The sequence below is a fragment of the Onychostoma macrolepis genome, chromosome 05 (genome assembly GCF_012432095.1).
Source record: "Onychostoma macrolepis isolate SWU-2019 chromosome 05, ASM1243209v1, whole genome shotgun sequence".
Lineage (NCBI taxonomy): Eukaryota > Metazoa > Chordata > Actinopteri > Cypriniformes > Cyprinidae > Onychostoma > Onychostoma macrolepis.
The window spans coordinates 24972091-24991028 of NC_081159.1; the positions used below are offsets into that span (position 1 = coordinate 24972091).

Consider the following 18938-nt stretch of genomic DNA (forward strand, 5'->3'; position numbering starts at 1 on the left):
CTGAAACTACACAGAGCCTTTTCAAAGCCTTCAAGGCTTTATAAAATTGACTGATAATTAGGTCAGAAGATGCGCTTAACCAATTGTGGTAGTCAGGCTGAGGCTAATTATAAACTCAAACTGTTTCAAAGTATTGGGTAGACACATCGGTTTCAAAGGTAAATCAGCTTCACTAAATCTTAGTGGCTGAAGCCTTGATTTTCACATTCTCAACAATGGACTATATAAAATGGTATTTCCCTTTAAACAGCCATATATGCTGAACCCACATTGTGAACTACATGGTAAATGTAAAACTGACAGGAAGTCAGAGAACATTTAGTATTTACAAAGCTGGAAAAAGATATATTACTAGGCAGTAGGCACTACCTCCCAAACCAAAGATTCGCTATATACAAAGTACCACTGCTGAGTAAAGAAAATTAGAAAAGTAAAAATGCGCAACATGACCAAATTATCATTATATTGTTCCCCCTATTGTTCTCTTCTCATTTAAAAAACATTACGAAAAATGTAATGATATTTATAAAATTATGATCTTTGTAAAAATAAATTTTTTAAATTGAAAACTTTGTTTAAAAACTTTAACATATCATACATATGTACAAAACATATGCCATTCTTTGTACAAACTGACATGAAATATAGGCTAAACATATAAATACTGTTTCTAAACAAGAACAAACAACCAGCTATAAAAAACCATTCGTACTGTGTATGACGAACATCATCCATTATCACTAAATTTTAAAAAGTACCATCTCATTTTAAAACCAAACTTGCGCCCTTGATGGAGATGAACATGATATGGATGTTCTCTAATACTTCCTAAGCGTTTATCTTCATCAGTCTCTCTCTCTTTCACACCCACACATTCCTCTCCAGAGGCCCAGATGTTCTTTGCCTTCCAACCCACTGCAGCACAATCAAGCCCAATCCCTGATTATCCCATATTAAACAAACCGGATCAGTCCACCATACTGTCACAGACAAAGTCTAATAGAGCAAGTAATGTGCATGCTAACTTCACTGACAGTCCAGATAAGTGAAGTGACACTAAATAGACATGGAGGTGTTATGTTTTCATTGTACTACAATGAAACATCTCAGCAATACTAGGAAACTAAATTGTATGCCTGGATACTTCTTATCAATCCACTTAAGAATGAACACTCAAGTGCAGTGGTGTACGATGCAGAAAAGGGTTGCAGTTCTGCTTATGGATAGATAGCAGAGGGAAAAAATGCCAAATGCAATGGCTAAATAAATACAAAGATTTGTGTTGTTGACAAAGGCTGTGCACCCAATCACACTCCATTTTGGCAAGAATTTTACAGATTTGATTTTATTTAAGGATGTTTTTGTTGATGTTTGGACAAGGTCACCCAGCACAACATCAAATTTATTGTAATGTTTGTCTTGAGTCACACCATTGGCCAAATACTTCCTTAAACTAACAAATATACAGTTTAGCATGATGTTGCCTTAGCACAATTTTAAAGTAAATATAAAGTTTGGGGTTGGGATCTGGCCTTTGATCAGCATAAAAGTTATGCATAAACTTTTATGCAGATGGGTCAAAGACAATAGCAACATGTGAGTGTGTCTCATAGAGCAGCACGTATGGTTCCATCAGATTTGGTGCCTCTTCCTCTTTCCTGTTTTATAGCAGGGGTTTTTTAAAGAGAGTCGAATCAGAGAAAACTAGTATCTACAGGTGCATCTCAACAAATTAGAATGTCGTGGAAAAGTTCATTTATTTCAGTAATTCAACTCAAATTGTGAAACTCGTGTATTAAATAAATTCAATGCACACAGACTGAAGTAGTTTAAGTCTTTGGTTCTTATTAGGATTGTCAAGCAAAATCGATTCAAGAATTTGGGTGAACTTCACAAGGAATGGACTGAGGCTGGGGTCAAGACATCAAGAGCCACCACACACAGACGTGTCAAGGAATTTGGCTACAGTTGTCGTATTCCTCTTGTTAAGTCACTCCTGAACCACAGACAACGTCAGAGGCGTCTTACCTGGGCTAAGGAGAAGAAGAACTGGACTGTTGCCCAGTGGTCCAAAGTCCTCTTTTCAGATGAGAGCAAGTTTTGTATTTCATTTGGAAACCAAGGTCCTAGAGTCTGGAGGAAGGGTGGAGAAGCTCATAGCCCAAGTTGCTTGAAGTCCAGTGTTAAGTTTCCACAGTCTGTGATGATTTGGGGTGCAATGTCATCTGCTGGTGTTGATCCATTGTGTTTTTTGAAAACCAAAGTCACTGCACCCGTTTAACAAGAAATTTTGGAGCACTTCATGCTTCCTTCTGCTGACCAGCTTTTTAAAGATGCTGATTTCATTTTCCATCAGGATTTGGCACCTGCCCACACTGCCAAAAGCACCAAAAGTTGGTTAAATGACCGATGGAGATGAGCTGAAGGCCACTGTCAAAGAAACCTGGGCTTCCATACCACCTCAGCAGTGCCACAAACCGATCACCTCCATGCTACGCCGAATTGAGGCAGTAATTAAAGCAAAAGAAGCCCCTACCAAGTATTGAGTACATATACAGTAAATGAACATACTTTCCAGAAGGCCAACAATTCACTAAAAATGTTTTTTTTATTGGTCTTATGAAGTATTCTAATTTGTTGAGATTGTGAATTGGTGGGTTTTTGTTAAATGTGAGCCAAAATCATCACAATTAAAAGAACCAAAGACTTAAACTACTTCAGTCTGTGTGCATTGAATTTATTTAATACACGAGTTTCACAATTTGAGTTGAATTACTGGAATAAATGTACTTTTCCACGACATTCTGATTCATTGAGATGCACCTGTATGTCACAGAGGTGTTGTGAGAGAAAATTCTGGACATTCAGCAGATCATATTGTGAGATAAGTTCTGACACTTTGATACATTCTGCATTTAACTGATAAAACTGTCAGAAGAGAAAAACTTGTGCACTGCAGTTGACAGTATATGGACAACAAATGACAATCAAGCATCAAAGCCAACATGATGTTTAGTGGATGAAGTCAGTTCTCCTCAAGTTTGCACAGGTGTCCTAGAGCTACCACAGGTATAGTTTATCTTATACGAAAAAGATCTGTCTGACATCTGGCTTAATTTTGAACTGTACATTTATTTAAATACAATTTAATTAAACAATATTACAAAAGCGTAAGTGTTGTTGTGAATATCACTACGGCTGTAATGTGACTGTAGCCTTGTTGATATTCAGTATGACAGCACGATAGTGTGTGATATTTTAGTTTTATAGAACTGTTCTATAAATGTCAAATAAATGTTGAGTAACCAACCACCAACCAAAAGAGCAACAAGCCGCACACTGACTGAAAGCTGGACTGGATCATAAATGAGTGGAACGGAGCAACAAAGATTCTCCCAATTTCCTCACTAGTAAAGAACAACAATTCCACTACAAGCAATAGAAAACACAGAGATATAGAATTTGCTTTACAAATTTTCAGAGACCATTGTAAATAATCAATCTCCAATACTATGGTTGAAATATTAAAATGCAAGTAACTTCAATTTGAAAAGATCAAGCAATGACTATACACACAAAAATTAACATTTTCTGAAAACTGACTCACCCTCAGGCTATTCAAGATGTAGATTTGTAGTAGTTTAGCACTACATCACTTGCTCACCATCCAATGAATACTCTGCAGTGACTGGTATGGCTTGAAGTTTATTTATTACAAACATTGCAGCTTTTTGCTTTGAGGTTAATTAATGGACTGGAGTTGTGTGGATTGCTTGTGGATTATTGTGATGCTTCTATCAGCTGTCTGGACTCTGATTCTGACGGCACCCATTCACTGCAGAGCATCCATTGGTGAGCAAGTGATATATGATGATACATTTCCCCAAATCCGTTTCAATGAAGAAACAAACTCGTCTTGGATGGCCTGAGATGGAGTATATTTTCAGTACATTTTTAGATAGGCTAAGCAAAGTCCTGTGACACACATTCCCAAAATGTTTCATTAGACTGACATGTGACGACATACGCATAATTGCCAATTTGATAAGTGATAAACAGTGGCAGCTGACATTCCTTCTGAAGATGACTTCTTTAAAGGTGATAAGAAACTGGTATGGTAGGAGTTTTGAGTTGTTAAGTCTGCCCTACCTGCAGAGGAGTCGTCGTCATGGTCGGAGCTCAGGTATCCGTCAGGTGTGCTGCGTCCTGACCCGTGAGAGCCGCGGAGCGCGAGGCCATCATCCGAGTCCAGTTCTCGACTGAAGCGGACGCGAGGATTCAGCAGCTGACTCTCGCGGACGTTACCCTTTGGGTTGAGAATGTTTTTTCGCAGAAAGTTTTCGTTGAGCTCCACGTCCTCGAACTCGTGGTCACTGTCCTGCTCGTTTATCCGTTGCTCGGCAACGCACCGGGAGATGTCGCGCGCCGCTGAGTGTTCTCGCGGAATATCGGGCTTTTTCCGAGGAGGGACGAGGATGGGTTTACCGGTCTTGCTGCCCCGGAGTATGTCCCGGACGAAAGACTCGTCCCCGCCTTTGCTCTCTGAGTCGCAAGGACTGTCCTTCTTTGAATCTGCCTTGTTGCACTGTCTCTCAAAGTCATAAGTTTTCTTCTTCTGTAGGATGGTGGTCTGCAGGTAGATCACCTTGAACTTCTCCTCCGAGAGAGCCTGCTGTAACACCTTCAGATTGGCTTTGCATTTCTCCAGCTCTGCCTCTATGTCCTCCGCCGAGCTGAGGTTCATCACGGGCGCTTCACCGTCGGGAAACTCATTCCTCCAGTGCTTCTCAAATTCCGCCTGTTCCCACATTGTCAAAGCAGGCTGGGAGGGAAAAAAGTCCTTGAATATGTCTCGTTCCTGCTAAAACAGCTTGGGTTCACCGTCTCAAACGCCTGTTGTTAAGTATCGACTGTTCATTTTCTCTTTAGCGCATATCCACTCACTCACACACCACATATCAGTTTACAACTGAAAAAAACTTTCAGCTTCCGCTACATTGGAAAGTCCTGACGTCAGCTAGGCACGGAGCCAATCAGATCCGTTAGCCGTTTACATCTAGACGTGCAAAATCCCAGCCTGTGGTTGCTTTTTTTTCACACACCATTGAAGCCCCACCTGTTGAGTAAACATGCGTTTGCCTATTAATATACATTTCCGTTCAGTGCAAATAAATGTAAATAAAATTAAAATAAGTAATAAAAAAGTAATAGTTACGATTAAACTGATACAAAAATAAATAGATTTTAAAAAAAAATGTCGAGTGAATACTAGAAAACATTTTTAAAATGAAAATAACAATAGTTAATTAAGCATCATAATAATTAACATAATATTAAGTAACATAATTCAGCAACATAATAGCAAACACGTCTAAAAATAAAAGTAACAATATTTATTCACCAATATTTAACGATAAAGTATTATATTCAAATATATAATATTAAATATAAATGATCAAATCAAGGTGGAGCAACAGAAATAATGATCAAATACACAAATTACATAAACAAATCTTTGTATTTTCTGAATCATAAGAAGGGTTTTCATTGTTTTACATGCAATTAGCTTTTTTTGCCATCCATTTCATGCCTTCTGCAAAAAAATAAAATAAAACAAAAGTAGCACTTGACTTCAGTGTATGTGTTTTCTTATGTCAAAAGGCTGCTGCCAAACTGTAATGATTGGATTTAATCCTGATTCTGCATTATTTGCCAGATTTATTATTGCAGACATCACTGCAGAATTGCTTTGATTATTTACATAGTATAATAATAATAGCCTATAACAATACTGTAATAATAGTTGGGAAGAAACTGGACATTTACACAAAATGAAATTTCACTGACTCTTTTACTGAGGTGTTCTCCAGTACATTTGAGGTCAGGTTTTTATGTCCCAGTTGACTCTAATATTCACAGTCTATTTTCTGTTCAAAGCTGCCAGGGCCAATTCTTCATTCAGATTCCCCTTCTCACTCCGATGTCAATACCATTAGCAGAGACGTGCAGGACAAATTCGATATGGGTATCATCGTGTCACTGGAGAACGGGAATGGCCAGGTTCCAGCAGTTCTATGAGAAACTAAAGATGAGAGATATGTGTGCTGATAGCCACATATCACATCGGAGATGAGCGGACATGGATCAATCCCCTTTAGAAAGTCTTGAGGAGCTTGAGATGCTACTTTTTTTTTTTCTTTATAAAAATGACTATCATTTTCACTTCTGCAGCTTTGCAGTGCACAATCAAACAAAGCCCTCACAAGGGTTTTAGTATGTGTGCTTATGCATTAGCACCGGACATTCAAATGCAGTTCCAGCAGGAATCCATATTTTAATAATTCATGACATTTTGCATCCTTTGATCCCACGTTCAACTTGAGCCCTTGTAAAATGTATTTGTGTGGGACATTCAGTGGTTTAGCACTACATAATTATTTATTTTAACAGGTTAACAACCATACAGGGGGTTTAAAGAGATAGTTCGACAAAAATAATAATAATAATAATAATTTACATTTACCCTATTTTGAAGAATGTTGAATCTTTTTAATTCTTTTTTTTTTTCTTCATAATTTTAGCTTTAGTTTAATTATAATAATCCTGATTTACTCACCCTCATGTGGTTCCAAACCTGCAGGAAATTCTTATAAAACCTAACTTAAAATTAATTCAGCTAGTTGTCAAAGCAACATTTGTTTTCATTTAGTTTTACTAAAACTAAAACTGAAATAAAAATATATAGATATTAACAACAGTAAAAGACAAAACACAAAAAATACTGAAACATCAATGTTAAAATGAACAGTTATAGTCACCTTTACAAAAACAAAAATAATACAATTTATTCAAAATAAAAAAACAATTCAAAATATTAGTACATATAAACAATAGTCAAAATTTTAATTTAACTTTGTGAGGGAAATGACATTTTCATAAAAGAAAAGAAAACAATAACTAGAAAAAAGGAAAATTACTTGTTTTTTGTGTGGGATGAAAAAAAAACTATGAGTAAGATGGTAATTATGAGGCAGTTGGGGGAGGAAAGATGAAGAATGGTCTGTTAGATGAGAAACAGGAGATGAGTGCATTCACTGAAGCTAATGCAGTCATACCTCTGAAAGGCCGAGGGCTCGTCTCATCACATCTTCAGCTGATGCAGAACACTCAGTCTGCATGAACCATCAGAGGGGTGTAAACATCTAACATGAACTAGTAGAATTCTTAGCATACCTAACAATTATTCACCAATTACAGTAGTTATGCCAAAGCCACTGGGTGTAGAGCCATTATAAAACTGGCATGTGTCAGACACTCAAGACCCGATTAGGTCATCCTTTAACTGATACACATCAATGCATTTAACACCTGTTTGAATAGCAGCCAAAGAGAGAAAGTCTTCCTGTAAATTCAAGCTTGTTTTAGTAGCTCATACCATTATTCGATGGAAGGTCAGTGCAATATTTTTCATTTGGCAAAGAAAGAAACCTTTAGAAGGCTTTGTTTCTTTATTCCAGTTACATTTTGGACTCTGTCCCAGAACTGCAAGGTCATTTTTACTAAAAGCCTATTCAACTTTTACCGATCAGCAGTGACTTGTACACGCATGATACATAACTTGGTTCAGTTACCATGGTGATTCACACATTAAAATCACTCCACACTTTCTAGCAAACTGATGAAATGGATTTGTGAAAAAGGAGGGACAAAGTGACCTACATGATGCACCACATTACCCATCTGTGAGTAAGACACAAATGACAATGAATCGACTACATGATGGTGATTTAACAAAGATTTAGCTGCCCATTTCGTGTTAGCATGCATATTTGCCCATCTCACGGATCATTTACAATTCGTATGAGGGAAAAATCACTGTGTGGCATTTGTTCACTAATGAAAACATGTATTTTGCTGATTAAAGCGAATGTGACTGAAGATCCCCAAATCCAAAACAAACTGAATTTGGGAATTCAGGGATCCTGCAGCTGCTAGAACAACAGTGCTTTTTAATATCTTGGAATCAAGGGCAGAAAATGAAGTTATTTTCTCAATGATAAAGTGCTGCCCTCTAGTGGTCAATCTGTACAACAAAACATGGAACATGTAGGATCTTAAAGGAATAGTTTGCCTCACAATGAACAATTTGCTGAAAATTTAATCTTCCTCAGGCCATACAAGATAGAGAGAAATTTAGCATTACATAACTTGCTCATCAACGGATCCTCTGTAGTGAATGGGTGCCGTCAGAATGCGAGTCCAAAATGTTGATTGTAACAAAATATGTAAACTCCAGTCCACCAATTAACTCTAAAATAATGCTTCGTTCAGTGAAAAAGATCTCGTCTGAATCAGGAGAGAAATATGCACAGATCAAGCGCCGTTTACAGTTCAAAACAGTCCTAAACAAATATGTTGGTGGATTTTGGGGATGAACTTTTACACTAGTGGACATATTATCATGAATTATGGAAGTGACAGTTTAAATTTAAAATGCCTTAATAATGATGAATTTGTTTCTTACATTCACATAATTTTTTGCTTCACAAGATGACTGGAGTTGATGGACTGTTATTTGTGGATTTTTGTGATGTTTTTATCAGCTGTTTGGACTCTCATTCTGACGGCACCCATTCACTGCAGAGGATCCATTAAATCTGTTCCAATGAAGAAACAAACTTATCTACTTCTTGGACAGCCTGAGGGGGAGTAAATTTAAAGCAAATTTTCAAAATGAAAATTCTGTTACTGTCCTCACCTTCATGGAATTCCAAACCAGGATACAATGTGAATAATTTTAAAGTGAACTGTTTTTTATAACAGAGGATCTGTTGAATTAAAGAGTGAAAAGTAGATTTAATGAAGACAAACTTTTTTATTGTTTGTTTTGAAAAGATCTGTGTGAGACAAAATAGAAATCTCTTTGTGGCTTTATGTAAATGGTTTACATAATACATTTACATTGTGAAATTATTTACGCCATATTAATTAATCTCATTAAGACTGACGAGACTTCATGTAATGCAAATACATTGTGACAATGCCTATTACATTAAAGTACATTATATTCCACATTATGACAACATTTAACTTTTTCAAGCAATACTCAATTCCACCTGGACCTTAACGACATCATACAAAACAGTATGTAATCAACTGTATGGAATAATTGTAATACAAATTTGGAATAAACTAAAAACATCACATAAAGTGAATATATTATTCCTTGCATAGATAGATATGACATTTTAAAACATAACACTATTTCAAAAAACAATGCACAATAATGGGCCTTTCAACAATTTACACAAGCCATATACATCACAAAACAAAATCACAGTGGAAAATGCACACATATTCTATAAAATCACACTTCTGCCAAAGCTTTTCAGTGCCTGCTGAGCTTATCAATCATACAAAGTCCACCATATAGTATACCAAATCATATTGTGTATTACTGCATGTTCCTACTGTAAGAGCTCTTGTAACTATTTCTATTAGACAACAATTAGTTTCTATTTGTTCAATTAAGGCAATATTTGGGTTGCACCACTGAAATGAGGATGAAGTCAGGAATGCCAAGACTTAGACTATACAACACTTTTTCATCAGAAACAGAACAAAATACAGAGAATTACGACACATGATTCATATCCCATGATGCATGACGCATAAGCACAGTGCTGCTGAGAGGTTATTGTGTGGTTGTTTTAAGGCTGTTTCAGGTCAGTATTTGAGTCAACAGTGTGTTGAATCAGAGGCTAGAGGGCAGTGAAGACTGTTCCTGAGCTCTGATCTGTGCAGACATACACTAGAGGTAGACCTATATAGTATTTTCAAAATCTAGGAATATAAATTCTTCATCACATACCGTGGATTTCAATCAACATTTTCAGTACAAAACAACTTATTTGAATTATTCAAACTGTTAGAAAATGTAAAAACCAATATAAATTTTCATCTTTAGATTTAGATTACAAATAAAAAAACTAAAATGAGCTTTTTCACATTTTTAAATGGGTAGATTTAAAAGTATCCACACGCACAACTGTTTCAAATGTTTGGGGCAAAAATACAGCAAAAATATATAATGAAATAAATTTAAAAGAACAGTTTTTTATTGCAATATATATATTTTTTAATTATTTTCAATTCATTCATAATTTAGTGATTATATATATAGCAGTTTGTTCATGCGATGTCAAATCTGAATTTCACTCTAGTCTTCAGTGTCTCATGATCCTTCAGAAATATTGGAAAATAATATATTTTATTTTTAAGAAGTTTTGTATTAATTTCTTTAAAACATATTACTGACCATAAACATTTGAATGGTAGTTTTATATATGGTGTTTATATAGATATATTTGTTATATATAGTTTACGTTTTTTGATATTGTGACTTGTTAGTCTCTTTTAAGACAATTTTAGTAAACTTTTGGCTTTTTTATTTTTCAATTAAATAGTCCTGTGGTGTTATAAATATATATTTTTTAAAAAAGGTAATAAAACTCCATTATATTTATTCAAGAATTAGAAAAATGTTGAAGTTGACATTTAGATAAAGTACAGTACATGACAAACATGACAGCTATCTTAGAGTCATTGTGACTTTTAAGAGAAAGTATTACTTGCATGCTTTTCTGATAGCATTAGCAGCTAGTATTTCTCTACAAGTGGTCATGAAGGCCTGCTGTTTTTCATAATATGCAGCCTCATTAATAAACGTGGGGTACACTGTGTTGGCACCTTCATAAAGGATTGTTCTTCCATCGAACGTTAGGAACATAGGGTCACCCCGGTTCAAAGGCTCCCAGTCACAGTCCTATGCAGAAAGAGAAAGAGAGGGAATGGAACAAGACCATTACTGTGGAAAATAAGTGAAGCCTGGAAGTCAAAACAAGCACAGCAAACATCTGAGTCACAGGACACATTTTCTTACATGTGTTTCCCCCTCCCTGCATCCTTGTCATAAAGAGCAACGCTTTTATTCATCGCTCGAGGGTATATGCTTTCCTTTCAAAAGAAACACACTTCTCTATGCATTTACTAGATGGTCCATTTAGAATACCTGTAGATGAGGATGCACCATAGCTGTGATGTTGCCGTTGGTGTCTCTGGGGTAGTCCATTCTCTCCTGGACTCTGAAAACATCCACTGTACATGGAGGAAACTCTACACCTATGACAGGAAAAAAGGAAAGAAAAAGAAAAAAATTTGACCTTGTCTGTTAAAGGAATAGTTTAGTTTATAAATTTCCATAAATTTATGCACCCTCAGGTCATCCAAGATGTAGATCTTAAATTTAGCATTACATCGCTTGCTCACAAATGGATCCTCTGAAGTGAATGGGTGCCATCAGAATGAGAGTCCAAACAGCTGATAAAAACATCACAATGGTCCACAAGCAATCCACACAACTCCAGTCCATCAACTAACAACCTGTGAAGTGAAAAGCTGTGTGTTTGAAATAAACAAATCCATCATTAAGGTGTTTTCATTGATTCTGGTTAAAATGTGAGTCGTTAATCCATAATAATGTTTCCTCTAATGAAAAAGTCCATTCCTTCTTGTCCTCTCACATAAAATCCATTGATACATTTGTGACACAACTGTTTTGGACAGTTTTTTACCTTCTTTTTTTTTTTTGGCCAGAAGTGACAGGATTACGTGAGTTATAGTGATGTTATTATCAGCTGTTTGGACTCTCTTTATGACGGCACCCATTCACTGCAGAGGATCCACTGAATGGCCTGAGGATGAGTACATTTTCATTTTTTTTAGGCAACCAAAGTATTAATCTGTGGCTTATATAGAGATGCATTACATCTAGAAACATGTTTATTTTGCTTAGGTCATTGCTGCATTTTTTCAGCTTTGGTTCCTTCAGCGGGGAGTGGGATCAAGCTGGCCTAGAAATGTTATGAAAGCAAAATCTTTTTGTAAATAAGCAGACCTATTTGCCTGCTTCTCTCTGTTAATTTGTCTAGAAGTATTTGTATATTTATATGTCCAGAGTATTTTTCCATCCTGTACCGTGTTAATAATATGTACTAGCACTCATGTGATAAACGTTCAGCATTGTGAGTATGTCAGACATGTGTGAAGACATGGACAGTCACTAAAAATATCACTTTCCAAGTTTGCTACACAGGGTTTGGCAAATGTTGCCATTATGATCTTCCTTTACGTTATCACTATCTATAAAAAAACTAAATATTTCATATTTCAAGTAAACTGGAACATCTGAAATGACAATAACATGTTGTTTTACAGCCCCATAACATCCTTACAAGGAAGACACATGCTGAAGTGCTCCTCATGTTTCACTAAGCATTTTTCTTTACATATATTCTTTGACGAGTTTATCTTTGATGTGTTGTTTCATTTGTACAGTTGTTTCACTTTGTCAAACATAGGGTAAAACAACAAAAAATATGAACCCTGCCATGTGGCAGTTTATTTTTATAGTGATACAAGCCATTAATTATATTATTTTATAATATGCTGGTCAAAAGTTTGGGGTCAGTGTGTTTTTTAACACTTTTACTCAGCATGGACATGTAAATGAGTCAAAAGTGATAGACATTTATAATGTAAAAAAAAAAAAAAAAAAAAAGATTTATTTCTGGAAAAATGTATCAAAATTTAACTGATTTTTATTTTTGATTAAAATAAATGCAGCTTTGTGGGCATATGAAACAAGCCATGTACACAACGTTATGAAAAGATGAATATATGCATTAAAAAAAACCTGCTCAAAGTTTTCCAAATCACTTAAAGTGTAATACAAGTAATATTAAATGTCTTCTTAAAACAGTTGGATCACTTTGCTGTTAGCCCGTGTTCATAACACATGCCTCTTACATCATTCAAATCCCTGAGTCCTTTAATTAACAGTTTCCATTATGTCAGATCTCTTGTTTTGCTTGTTATGTTGATGTGGTCCAAACATGGTTCCACACTGGCAGACGGAAAGCACGTTTGAGCGCTCACAATGAGACATTCATCCACAACAATGCAGCCCCTCTACACAGCATGACACTACAAAACCCAGCAAGCTACTAATGACATGGAAACTAACCAACTAGCAAACAAGTATTCAAGTCACAAAACAGCAAAACCAGAAGAGAAACCAGCCACGCTTGCCCAGCGCAACATGTTCCAGCTCAGTGTGAAGCATGGAGAAATGTGTATCCATGTCAGGCTGAAAGTACACGTGACTACCTTACTTAAATGTTTCCACAGTTGAGGGGAAAAAAAAAAAAAAAAGAGGAAATGATAAACGCTTGAAGAAGTCTATATGCAAACCGGCTGAAATGCCGAGGTCAGACAGTTCATATTTAAATAAGTGCTTGCTGACTCAATGACCTGAGAGCATAACCGTTTGTCTTGAAATGCCACACACTATCCTGGCTGAGAAATGCATGACCACGGGGGAAGAAAGTTATGTAAACATGAAGCATCTATAAACGATATGAGAAACACAATTTCAAATGCATTATGGAAAACTATTTCAAATGTGAATTGTGTGATATCTGAAAAACATTATGGATCCATACGGTCACTGCACATTTACTATTGGTTTATATTAGAAAATAATCTGACACTGAAGACTGGGGTAATGGCTACTGAAAATTCAGCTTTACCATCACAGGAATAAAGTAAATTTTTAACAATTATGAAATATTAAAGTTATTTTTAAATTGTAATTACAATATTACTGTTTTATTGTATTTTTGATCAAATAAATGCAGCCTCTGTGAGCATGAGAAACCTCTTTCAAAAATTACATTTTAATATATACAAAATATAAAATAATTATTTAATTGGTAATATTTAAAATATTGCTGTTTTTCATGGAAGCCCATTTACTTTACAGAATAAAATAGGTGCTTATCTCACAATTCTCTATTTTTCCATGCAACTCTGAGAAAAGACGTCAGAATAATAACATAAAAACTATAGAAACTCGCAATTCTAAGAAGAAAAGTCTGAATTGTGAAATATAGGCCTAATCTTGCAATTGTGAGACAAAAAGAAAACTAGGACTTACCTTTATTTTTTATTCCCCAGTGGAAAAAAAAAAGAACTGCGAGATGTAAACTCAGAGCTGCACGAATAATGTCAGAATTCAGTTGGGTTTTTTTCGCAATTCTGAGAATTATGAGGTACAAAGGCTTCCATAATTGTCCTGTATTGTTTATCAAATAAATGCAGCCTCAGTGAGCATAAGAGACTTTTTCAAAAGCATTTTCTTACAGACCCCAAACTTTTGGGCAGTGAGTGTGTCTAAGTGTGTTTATATATAGTATAACCGTTTGTCTTGAAATGTCACACACTATCCTGGCAAAGAAACAGATGGCCACAGGGGAAAGAAAGCATCTATAAACAATACATCATTATTCAAATAGCGTTATTTTTCATCGAATTGTGTGACACATCTGAAAAACACAACATTATGGTTCCACACTGTCACGGTCCATACTATCACACATGATTACTATTGGTTTACATTAGAAAATAATCCTATTGTATAAGAAATATAGAAACTAATCCTATTGTGGCCACCTCAGTTGACTTTAAAATCCCTTTGCAGAAACACATTCCAGGTTCAATGCAGTAAGCGTGCTGATCTCTGCTTAACCTCCAGTGACCTTACCACTATTGAAGAGCTCAATGAAGTCCAGCGCATGCTTCAGTATCGTCCTCATGGATTCGAATACATTGCTCCTCAAAACACCCTGTGGCTGAGGGCCCACCTCAAGACCTGCAACACAAACACATAAGTCACTGGTTCGCATAGGTCTATTCTCATCACAGACACTAGTGAAACACCATGTTAAAAGAGGTGCAACTGCTACTGGTGTTGGGTTTCCACTATAATATTAATTCATGAAAACGGAGTCTCATCAAATGACACAGAATGAGCTCAAGAGGTCGACAAAATTATCTGCAGAAGCTCTGGATGATTTCACTATAACTTAGCTTTTCATATTATCCCTCATTATTCCACTTCTTTGCAGCTGGCTGACTTTCAGGGGTAATATTAAACTCGATTTAACGTTGGGTTTGACCTGCTGAGTATTCGAGGACTTTGGTACTCACCAATAGGGTGTTTGGCCACAGAGCGTGTGGTTGAATACTTCAGCTGTGGGTGTTCGTTTAACAGTACTGAACAGGTGTGGGGAGCAATAGCTTTCTGTAGGGAGAAGAGCACAGGTGTCTGTGTAAAGATGGCTTTTTTGACTTATTTTAAGACATTAAGCAAAATCTTGGTTGGTAAGATTTTTTATGCTCACCAAGGCTGCAGTTATTTGATGAACAATACAGTAAAAACAGTAATATTGTAATGTATCATTGCAATTTAAAATAACTGTTTTCCATTTTAATATTTTATACATGCAACGTATTCCTGTGATGCAAAGCTGAATTTTCAGCATCATTACGCCAGTCTTCAGTGTCACATGATCCTTCAGAAAGCATTATAATATGCTGATTTGGTGCTCAAGAAACATTTCTTATTACATTCAATGTTGATTTTTCAACATTGTTTGAGGAATAGAAATGTATTTAAAATAAATCTTCAATGTCTTTACTGTCACGTTTGACCAGTTTAATGTGTCCTTTCTGAATAAAAGTATTTAAAAAAGAAAAAGTCTTACCCTAAAGTTTTGAACAGTAGTGTAGGTGCAGAGGGTAAATAATTGGATCTAGTTTCTTACTTTAATATAATGCACCATCTGAAGGTTGAAGAGGTCTGTTGAGCTTTCCAGGATGAGGGTGGAGCCCATGTTTGAGGTGGTGTTGTGAAGGTCAAAGATGACATCATATGCATCTGAGCTTCCTTTGGGTCCGAACATTCGATTTATTTCCTTGGCTCTCTGGACTTCATATGGCAGACCTTCAGCATCTGGAGAACTGTGGTTGGAAAAATCCTTATCAATACAATACAATACAATAATTATAAACAAGACATAACAAAACGGTCAATTAATACAACAATTAATATTCAATACAAAAAACAAACAGAAAAATACTTTTTGAAGCATGTTTAAGTAGTTTTAATTAGTGACTTAAATAAACCAGTAAAATATAAGACACCTAGAAGACAGTTCAAACCTATCCAAGACCTTGAAATCTTTGTCCTAAAGGAAAATAGCATGCAGGGACTGGTGTTAAAAATCCCTTGAATAGCAGTTAGGGGCAGGTGTATAGTTAACTCTTAACAGAGCAGTGGATGACAAAAAGATCAGCTATTACACAAATAATAACTTATTTACTTTTTTTTTTTGAAAAAGCTAATTTCTAGTTTAGATTTTAAACTAGAAACTTGCTCTAAACTCCTTGGAGAAAATGTTCCAGAAATATTCCTTTTTCACAATATTGACAAAATTACACACTTTGTCACCAGCAGGAATAAAAAAAAAAAATGTAAAAAAAAAAAAAATCAAAGAGATGCATACAACTATGCACACAAAGCAAGGGAGAACGGACAAATAAAGCTCAGAGAATTTCATTAGGCGTTCCAGCTGGTCCAAACAAACAAAAAAACTGCATAAAAACAATCAGCTGTGAACATCTGTTGTGATGTATTGTGTATGTTTTGTAACCGCTCATAGTAGATTATATAACATGTCACCTGGCATTGAGTGAGATGAACTGTATTTAGAATTCTACCAAGACATGCCAGTTTTAATTTGCAAACCTCATTTTGTATTTAAATGGTCTATTCTCATTAAATGGAAAAAATTTCCAAAATATTTTATGTAAATGTAATAGAGCAAAACAATTTATATAGGAAAAAAGAGACAAAGCATCAAAATCCCTGTATTTAATGTGACATTGAAGCACGAAGCAAATTCTGTTCATTTTAATATCTGTAGGTAAAATGAAGATTCTTCATAAGCTGTTGTTTTGGTACATTGTACTGCACATTTATCCTATAGAAATGAATGTTTTTCAGTTTAATGACTTTATTAAATGATTATGACTTATATGATTTTCATGCATACACTTGTGTTCATTGGTTTCAAATTTCTAGTTCAACTGTTTTAATCTAGATTATTTTCTGTATGTATTCTATTCCTGTTCTACTCTAATTATGTCCTCTAAACTAAAATTCCAGTCGTCATATTTGTTGTTTTAAGGGCTAAATTTACCAGAAAGCCAATAACAGTAAATTGTGATGGGGGCATGTTGTCACAAAAGGTCAACATGTTCAATAAACCTTTTTCATGAGTAACAACAGCAGAACTGCTGAATAACCAATTATATGTAGACTTCTGCAGACTCAAGAATGAAAGAATTTAAAGTATTAATGTGTGCAACACTGACAGTAAAATGTCACATTTACAAAACTGACATTCTACAAACACGTATGTAATTGATTAAATGTCCTCAAATAGCCAGTTTTACTGCCGCTATCCTGGAAATCAAACCATTTTTACGTGTTGTCCAGAATGCAATATAGCAGGATCATTTCATGACCCAAATCACGCTTCACTCACGTTTCTCAACAGTCCTGACATGAGCGGCTCAGATCAGCTGACCGCTCGATTCAGTCATGTCGTGCCATATAAAGGAACTGTTTACAAGGGACGCGTTCTAAACCAGCTCGCCTGAGCCCAGCGCGGTAACAGAACGCAGTGTTCAAACAAGCCGCGAGACGCAAAACAGAGGCTCAACACAGCGGCAAAAAACGTCCATCTGACGAATGCATGACAACAACGTATAGAACACAATAATAAACCTCCAACACACAAGAGCGAGAGGGTTTTGCGACAGTGCTCTGTTTTATACAAGCGAGTACATTTAAAGTTGAAGGCATAAACAAACGAGCCGGACTAACGTTAGTACAGAAAACAACGCGCGTTGCAAGGTGTTTATTTACCTGAGGTTCTCGGGCGTAAAGGCTCTGTTCAGATCCGTGTCGATGTACCTGGTACATTTCTCCACTGCTCTAGGGCTGCTTATGAACGGCTTGATCACCAGTCCGTTTCTCTCTATCTCGGCTGAATTCTGTATCCACATATTTACCAGCGTTATGCCAGACATCTCATTTCCATGTGTGCCTCCAAAAATAGCCACTCGTTTGGCTTCTTGTAAACAAGAAATATTAGTTCGCGAACTCATAGCGAGAGCGAGAGCGACACCGACGCGCGCGGTTTACGAAAGACGAGAGCGCAAAGTTTCCACACAACTGCCGTTTCCTCTAGTCGCCGGTGCGATGTGACTGCTGTTATATAATGGTTATTTGAAGGCTAAGCCCAGAGCATAACTGCGTCCGTGTGTCATCTAACCTAACGCGCATGGCTCGGGTTTCACAATCACGCTGTGGTTTACAGAGCGATTAGATGTTGGCCGTGGTCATAATGTTACAGGAGATTATAGGCGGAAAATAAATAATAAACGCGAGCAGGTGGCCTATGCACCTAAGCAAACTAAACATAGTGGGTCAACTGATAAAAAAAATCTAGGCTATATAGTGAATAGAATACAGAGACTAGTATTTACTCCATTACTGATTATTTACCCTGTTGCAAACTCAAAGTTAATGGGATTTAAAATATTAGGAGTATTTCTATATAAAGACATTTCGACAAACAAACAAACAAAAAAGACAAAGAAAGATTGTGAAATCACACAAGTAATGCTGTTGTTAGCCGCAAGTAATCAGAAGTGCTGAAATTCAAGTGTGATCTAGCTTTTACATATTAGTTCAACAAACTTAAATAGAAAAAAAGTAAAACAATACAATACAAAACACACAGAACTTCAACCTTTGCATGTCATGACTCATGAGCTATGCAACAACTTTTTGAATGAATTGCTTTAGTGAATGATTACTGATTGATTGATCATTGACTGGCATAATGACAACTTTCAGAAGAGAAAAAAAAAAAACACTGACCAATTCCCACCACTAATGAATGAAT

General features: G+C 35.9%; 2 protein-coding genes across 2 annotated transcripts in view; both read right to left on the minus strand.

Annotated features, from left to right (window-relative positions):
- abr (ABR activator of RhoGEF and GTPase) overlaps positions 1-5130 on the minus strand; it is a 178314-nt gene extending 173184 nt beyond the window's left edge. Inside the window, exon 1 of the mRNA XM_058774893.1 lies at positions 4150-5130. Within this exon, the coding sequence (XP_058630876.1) occupies positions 4150-4810 (661 nt within the window). The 5' untranslated portion in view covers positions 4811-5130. The remainder of the gene's footprint in view (positions 1-4149) is intronic.
- Positions 5131-10458: 5328 nt separating this feature from the next.
- Positions 10459-18810, minus strand: aspa (aspartoacylase). The gene is made up of 6 exons (XM_058775296.1): positions 17894-18810; positions 15726-15921; positions 15109-15202; positions 14663-14770; positions 11072-11181; positions 10459-10825 (listed from the first exon to the last, which is right to left on the minus strand). Exons 1-6 carry the CDS (start codon positions 18133-18135, stop codon positions 10628-10630), a joined length of 948 nt encoding a protein of 315 aa, XP_058631279.1. The 5' UTR covers positions 18136-18810; the 3' UTR covers positions 10459-10627.
- Positions 18811-18938: the final 128 nt, after the last annotated feature.

What these genes read in the sequence shown, in the direction of transcription:
- aspa (XM_058775296.1), bottom strand. Translation starts at nt 18,135, where the DNA reads ATGAGTTCGCGAACTAATATTTCTTGTTTACAAGAAGCCAAACGAGTG. An exon ending in TTTACGCCCGAGAACCTCAG is followed by an intron (nt 15,922 to 17,893) that starts GTAAATAAACAC and finishes TTCCAACCACAG; the next exon opens with TTCTCCAGATGCTGAAGGTC. An exon ending in TGTGGCCAAACACCCTATTG is followed by an intron (nt 14,771 to 15,108) that starts GTGAGTACCAAA and finishes TTTGTGTTGCAG; the next exon opens with GTCTTGAGGTGGGCCCTCAG.